Raw genomic sequence first — 7,494 nt, forward strand, 5'->3', positions numbered from 1 at the left:
CACCCCTCTGCTGGAGGCCTGTTGCGTTTCTGCCTGCTGTTCTGCTGCACTGCCCTTCTGCTCTCCCCTCTCCCCTGCCTCTGCCCGCCTGGAATAAAACCTCTTCCCCACCTTTTCTGTAGGTGACAAGGCTCTTGATGGCTATAGTAAAAAAAAGTAACGTCTGCAAGTTGCTCTTCATCTTCTCCTTGGTCATGACAGTTGACTTTGGACACATGGAGGCTGTGAACCTGCTGAGTTCAAACGATACACGGAAAAGCAGATCGTGAGTATCGCTGCAGAATGGAGGTGGTGGAGGACGGCCTGTGCCTGGCAGGACTGAGGCCCCGTGCCCGCGTAGGGTCGCCGCTTCCTTCTCTGCCCACAGCTGACATGAGCCACGTGGGTCTGCTGCAGATGGAGACGCATGCCCAGTCCGTGTTAGCACCTGCTGCCAACACCTTGAGGGCCCCCTTCCCGCCTCATCTGGGTGCTCTTCAGGAAGCCCCATGCCCTCACAGCGTTCCTCCTCCTGCATGCGGTTCTCCTGGTGAGGTGGCCATGCCTCCTCTTCCTCCTTTCTTCGAAACCTCCCTTCCGGCGAGTTTCGGGACTCCTCCTCGGTTGGTCTGGAGAGCGGTGCAACGTGGCCCAGCAATTTGATGTGGGTTGGTGCCCTGTGCCCATGAGGTCGGCCTCCAGAGGAGGATGTCTCCCTGCCCAGTGCCTGGTTGACAACACTGTCCGGAGTAGACCCGTCCCGTGGCCCCTTGGACCGCTTTGTTTCTGCAGTAGGCACTGGATGCACATGGCTGGGTCTTGGTGTGGAGGGTGCTCGGTCCACCATCTCCCCAGCCACGCACAGTGTCCTGTCACTCTGTGGAGGGTGCTTGTCCACCATCTCCCCAGCCCTTGCCAGGCTGATGCACGCTGTCCTGTCACTCTGCTTTTGAAACCTTCATGGGCTCTGCAAGTTGAGCTGTGTAGTCTCCTTGTAGTTACATTATTTTTGTGTTTTCCCTGGTGGTATAAAGTAACATTTTCTTCCATTTGTCAAAAATTAAACTTAGGGAAATTAAGAGAGACTCTAGATGTCTCAGGGGTTTTAATAAGTATTGGTATTATTCAACAAGCATTGTGGAGTGGCCTGTGGTGCACCAAGTAGTATTGGGGGACCATGGGGGATTAGCCTCGAGGACAGAGGCACAGGGACCAGAACTTGGCCCTGCCCTTGTCCTGGGGGAGATGGGTGTCAATGGCTCCACAGACATAGAATTTGAAAGGATTTGAGAGAGGGAGTGGGGTTGGGTGCATTGAGCTGAGGCTGGAGGGAGGGAAAGTTAACTGGGGGGCTGAGGGTGGGAGGAGCAGGGCGAGCAGAGCAGGTGGTGCCTGGTAGTGGCCTGGGCTGCGAGAGCAGGGCTGAAGGGGCAGTGGTGTTTGGAAGGTCGGGAGCTCCCTGGTGGCATCTTCCTGGGAGCTGTGGGAGGCTGGGCACATCTTTAACCTGGGTGGTCAGTGATGGATTGGGTCTGGAGAAAACCACTGTTTCCCCCTGGGTGGGGAGGGTGTGACCTGTGAGGATGGCTGGGAAGAAGTGGCAGTGACACGGGACTGGGGTTTGCCCTGAGTCGGTGGGGGTGGGGGGAGGGGGCGGCATGAGGCTGTGACACAGGCAGATTAAAGAGTGGGAGGGAACAGGCAGCTGGGTTTCTGGAAACCACTGTAGCTAAAATCAGCCTGTCAGTGAAGGTTCCCTCCCATCTTAAGTCGAGGATAGTGTGGTGCCCGGAACACTCAGACGCGTGGCCCACAGTGGAGTGAGTGGGACTGGGGGGTCCAGTTCCTGTTGGCGTCTGGCTCATGGCATCCTAGTCAGATGTGCCCACAGGAACGCTGCGGCATGAGAGCGTCGTAGCAGAGGCATCCCGGTTCCACTGGAACAGACGTGTGCCGAGTCCTGAGAGCCGCAGCTCCCACAGCAGTGCCCTGGGTGCATGGGTGGTGCTGGGGCTGCTTCCCGTCTGTGTGTCACTGCTTGTTGGGTGACTCGGGGCCACAGGCGGAGTTGGATTGTCACGAGGTTTCTCTTCTCCTGTCTTTTGGAATGCAGGGCTACCTTTTCATCTCTGTGTTGGTGAACTCAAACAGTGAGCTGATCCGCCTGATCAACAACGCCATCAAGAATGACCTGGCCAGCCGCAACCCCACCTTCATGGGCCTGGCCCTGCACTGCATCGCCAGCGTGGGCAGCCGGGAGATGGCCGAGGCCTTCGCCGGGGAGATCCCTAAGGTCCTCGTAGCCGGGTATGTGCCGGGCTCCTGCCGAAGATGTGCTGCTTTCATGCCCAATGCATCAATGCATCAAATATGGAGCTGCTTAGCCCAGGAAATGTTTTACTCTTCCCATCTTATGGGAGATGAGATGTAGCGTAAGGTCGGATCCAGAATTACAAGTTTAGGCTGGGCGTGGTGGCTCATGCCTCTAATCCCAGCACTGTGGGAGGCCAAGGTGGAAGACACTTGAGCCAGGAGTTCAAGACCAGCCTGGACAACACAGGGAGATCCCATCCCTACAAACAGTTTAAAAAAATTAGCCAGGTGTGGTGGTGTGCTCCTGTCATCCCAGCTACTCGGTAGGCTGAGGCAGGAGGATTGCTTGAGCCCAGGAGGTCAAGGCTGCAGTGAGCTGTGTTCATGCCACTGCTCTCCAGCCTGGGCGACAGAGCGAGATCCTGTCTCCAAAACAAAAAGAGAATGACAAGTTTAGATTTCAAGTAAAGTGCAGTCAGAGTTTCCCTCTCCAGTACCACTGAGATTCAACACAAATCAAAGAAGACCCTGCCGGCCAAACCAAGGAGAGGCTTCAGCCCACAGGGCACTGGGTAGAACATCTCGGGGCAGCTTCTCCTCGCACCCTTTCCCAAGGGCTTCATGCGGAGAAGCTGAGCACCACACCGAAGTGCCCTTGGCCCTCTCTTCCGTCCCTTGTTAGTTTGGAGAGAAGCCTTGTGGGGCTGAGTCACCAGCTCTGGAAGAGCTTAAAGCAGCCCTGGGGTGTCTGTGCCACAGGCAGGGCCCCCACTGGCGTGTTCCAGGGTACCCTGTGGAGTTGGGAAACTGACGCCCTGCCCACATGGTGCCACCCAGCTGAGCTGGGCCTCAGACCACAGGAGATTGGGTGGACATCCACACAGACTACACAGTGAGAACCGGAGAGAAGGTAGTGGGAAGGCATGAGAGAAACAGGCCTAGACCCGGCATCTTAGCTGGGCCACATTGGCTTTGTGAGGGCACTGGGCCATGTCTTGGGGCATTTTTGGTTGTTAGAGTGGGTAGAGACCAGGGTGCTGCACCCCACACCACACAGGACGCCCCTAATAGAGAATGAGGCAGCCTTCTGTCAGCTGCAAGGCAAGGAGGATATCCCACAATAGAGAATGAGGCAGTCTCTTGTCAGCTGTGAGGCAAGAAGGAGCCTGCCTGGCAGGGAGACCGCAGCACAATCCCGAGAAGACAGATATTCAGAAGCACAAGAGCTCAGAGATGGGTAACCCCGCAGTAGGATGGACAGGAGCAGAACTGCAGAACCGGGAGAGCAGGTGCAGTGCCTGAAGGCACCGTTGCTCCTCAGGCTATTCAGTCACAGGTGGGAGAGCACATGGTGGGTGCCCTGAAAACGGTGTCCAAGATGGAAGGAAGGCGGCTTGAATAACCAGAGGACGCTGGTGCAGGAGAGGGAGGGTGGGGCTGGGGATCGGAGTCAGCCAGAATGTCCAGTGGATTCTGCCTCAGGGCCACGGCCTCCTGGCCCTCCCTCTCCTCCTGCCCCAGGGTTGTTGCTTGCCTGTCTGTTATCTGTTTCCACCCTAGGCTCTGAGGTTTTTGTCCACTGCGGTGGCTGCTTTATACCCAGCATCTTGAACAGTACCAGGTCCCTAGTAGGTGCTTGGTGGGTGTCTGTACAGGAGTGGAATGCAAGACAAGGCCACCCCTGAAGCGCATGCAGATTGATGAAGTGGGGCATTTCCTGAACCGAGCACCTGCTGCAGGAGCCAGGGACAGAGGAGAGAGGAGCCAGGGCGAGGAGGGGTCTCCAGGGGCCTGTGCATTGCATCTGCAGCTGGAAGGGAGCAGGTGGCCCGTGTTGTGGTGCCTGAGTGGGCCCGTGTGGATGAAGGTCACAGGCAGGGTTTTCCTACCTCAGAGAGCTCAGGTAACATGGTACCCATGGTACCTTCCTTGAAGAAAAGGGCCAGTTGTTGAAATCCATCTAAGTAGTGGATGACTCAAAGTAACCTGCTCAGGCTGGGCACGGTGGCTCACGCCTGTCATCCCAACACTTTGGAAGGCCAAGGTGGGTGGTCCTGAGGTCAGGAGTTTTGAGACCAGCCTGGCCAACATGGCGAAACCTCGTCTCTACTAAAACTACAAAAATTAGTCGGGCGTGGTGGTGCTCTCTTGTAGTCCCAGCTACTCAGAAGGCTGAGGCAGGAGAATTGCTGGAACCTAGGAGGTGGAGGCTGCAGTGAGCTGAGATCGCACCACTGCACGCCAGCCTGGGCAACAGAGTAAGACTCTGTCTCAAAAAAAAAAAAAGAAAAAAAAACCGGGCGTGGTGGCTCATGCCTGTAATCCCAGCACTTTGGGAGGCCGAGACGGGCAGATCACCTGAGGTCAGGAGTTCGAGACCATCTTGGCCAACATGGTGAAACCCCGTCTCTACTAAAAAGACAAAAATTAGTTGGGCGTGGTGGCACCCTCCTGTAGTCCCAGCTATTTGGGAGGCTGAGTGCAGGAGAATCGCTTGAACCTGGGAGGCAGAGGTTGCAGTGAGCCAAGAGTGCTCTGCTGTATTCCAGCATGGTGAAAGAGTGAGATTCTGTCTCAAAAACAAAAACAAAAACAGAAAAAACCATGCTCAAGAAGGAGGTGCTGTGGTTGGAGGACTGCTGGTGTGTGTGTGTCACCTAGAAATGGAAGGACAGTGGCTGCTGAGGAGGTCAGGTCATTCCTAGGGCCAGAGGTAGGGATGGGGGGCAGCGGCCAAGGCAGAAGAATGGGGGTGGGTCTCTGCTGGGATGGATGGAGTTGATGGAAAGAGAACCACCGTGGAGGTGCAGAGTCGCCGTGGGGTCCTTGGTCTCCCTCATGTGAGCTGACACTTTAGAGTAGTGGTGGGGTCCTCGGTCTCCCTCGTGTGAGCCAACGCTGGAGAGTAGTGGTGGGGCCCCCATTCCCCTTGTGTGAGCCGATGCCAGCCCTTGCAGATCCTCCTGCTCTGAGGAGCGTGGTGTGCTGGGCGCCCTCCTGTGTCGGCATCCATAGCCACAAGCGGGGAACCTGGTTGGTTCCTCTCTGTTGAAGGACTGCTAGGGGCCGAGTCATGGGGTCCTGAAGCTGCCTGGCAAGGACAGCCCTGCCGGCGCCTGGTACACACCCTTGACGTGGCCTCAACCACGCATCCACGTGGACGCACAGCAGGGTGTGTGTGCGGTTCCTGCTCTGGGCTGATCTTGTGAGAATGGGGTGAGCCGGAAGAGGGACACAATGCCTACTTCTCCTTTCAGGGGCCGTTTGCACCTAGAAGGGGAATTTTTACTCAAAGTAATTTTTCTTTGGAATAGTATGGGGGAGATTTAGGAATAAAAAAGCCAGAAGGTAAATGGTACGGGTTGTCTCTGCACACTTTTCTTCCTTCCATGTGGAGCAGTGGATCCAGCTGATTCTGTTAAGTGCTTGGAGAAGAGACTGGCCCTTTTTCAGCTGTGTCTCCACAGCATCCACCCCAGGATCCCTGTTGTCTTCCCAGCTGCTTAGCAGAGTCTGGTGGCGGGAGGGCGAAGGGGGATAAGCAGAGCATGGAACACGGCTGTGGCCTGAACAAGCGTGTTGGCAGCAGAGCAGGAGAGCCCATGGCCGGCTCTCTTCCCACCGTGTCTGCAGGGACCCAAAGCCCTTTGCTCCGGGGGTGAGGGCACGGGTGGCCCAGCCCACTGTTGAGGGTGGGGCGTGGTGGGGTGAGGGCGGGTGTGGGGAAGGGGAAGATCACCAAGCAGATGTGGAGCTCCATGGCGCTGCAGGGCCCTCCACACATTTCTGTTGTGATTGTGGATTAAGTTGTAACAATAACGAGAGCTATTGTTCAAACAACGAATGAGCAACATGAGCTGCATGTGGTCGGCTGGTGGTTTTGGTGGTGAGAAGGTTGGCAGGGAGACCTTTGGAGCAGGGCCCATGTGTGCTGAGAACGCTGCTGCTGCCCCCTAGGTGGCCCTTGGCAGGCGGTCCTGAGTGCTGTCCTGGCCCCTGTGCCAGCCCCACCCCCGCATCTCCTGCTGGCTGTGGGGGGTGCTCCGTGCAGCTCTGTGCTGTGCTCAGCCCGTTGGGAGTGACTCTGCCGTCTGTCTTTCAGAGACACCATGGACAGCGTGAAGCAGAGCGCGGCCCTGTGCTTGCTGCGCCTGTACAGGACGTCCCCTGATCTTGTCCCCATGGGCGACTGGACGTCCCGAGTGGTGCACCTGCTCAATGACCAGCACTTGGTAAGCGCCCTGGGCTTCGGTTCTCCCCACTCCCCAGGTGACCTTTGGGATGGCCGTTGTGAAGACACCATGGGGCGCCTTCTCGGGATGCCCAGGAGAGGCTCTTGCAGGGGCTGCTGTGGCTCTGAGTGCCTTGGCCATGGCGACCCTTCCTGGGGCTGGACGAGTAAGACTCCACCTCTGCTCATCCTGTGGCCAGGCGTTGGCTGAAGCCCTTGTAGCACGGAGGCTCTGCAGACACCCACAACTGAGACACGTTTCCTGGAAACACCTGTGTAGTACAGGAAGCTCCTGCCTGGCGTCCTGGCTGCCTGTGCCCTCAGCTCGGCTCCCATGTGCAGTTCACTAATCCACATGCCTACTCCACGGGCCAGGCCCAGCGGTCATCCCCATGGTATAGGCATAGACCGGGGGGGGAGGTTTGCAGCGATTTGGTGATGTGTATTCAGGTGCCGTGAGAGGCAGGTGTGGGGTAGGGGCCGCGCCAGCGTGTGAGCCCCAGGGGCTGGGGGTTCACAGAGCCGTCCACCGCATCCCGCAGGGGTGGATATGGGCAGAGTGGGCTTGTCCTGTCTGAACTCTGCTGTATGAGTAAGAGGGTCAGAGTTGGCAGGAGTGGAAACATTTCCTGCTGTGTGGGGAGGTGTGTGGGCCGGCCACGCGTTCACAAGGACACAGGATCGAGGGCAGAGAACGCCACTTTCCCGTGTTGCCGTGAGCCCCATCCTGGCGAGGGAGCCTTTTAGATGGCGCTGCTGGAGGCTGTCGTCCACCATCCCGTGGACCCCCGGAGGACCTGGGATTTTCCAGCTTTGCAGTCAAGGAGGCTGAAGCTCAGAAAGAGGAAGTGTCCTCACAGCCCCAGGCCTGTACCCGGAGTGGGCGTGCTGGGGCCTTGGGCGTCCGAGAGTGTGCAGGTGAAGCAGCTGTGTGGGAGCCGTGAGTCGGCAGGGCCTGGTCAGGGAGGCAG

At 57.5% G+C, this 7,494-nt stretch overlaps 1 protein-coding gene across 1 annotated transcript; it reads left to right on the forward strand.

Moving 5' to 3' along the window:
* Window positions 1–221: 221 nt before the first annotated feature.
* On the forward strand, window positions 222–6,919 carry LOC115895850 (AP-2 complex subunit alpha-2-like; the record flags this gene model as incomplete). The annotated part of the gene is made up of 3 exons (XM_030926435.1): window positions 222–265; window positions 2,093–2,286; window positions 6,395–6,919. Coding segments are annotated over 3 exons (578 nt in total), but the record flags the coding sequence as incomplete, so codon positions are not given.
* Between the last annotated feature and the right edge of the window lie 575 nt (window positions 6,920–7,494).

Source organism: Rhinopithecus roxellana, unplaced genomic scaffold (assembly GCF_007565055.1).
Source record: "Rhinopithecus roxellana isolate Shanxi Qingling unplaced genomic scaffold, ASM756505v1 contig3189, whole genome shotgun sequence".
In the NCBI taxonomy this organism is placed as follows: Eukaryota; Metazoa; Chordata; class Mammalia; order Primates; family Cercopithecidae; genus Rhinopithecus; species Rhinopithecus roxellana.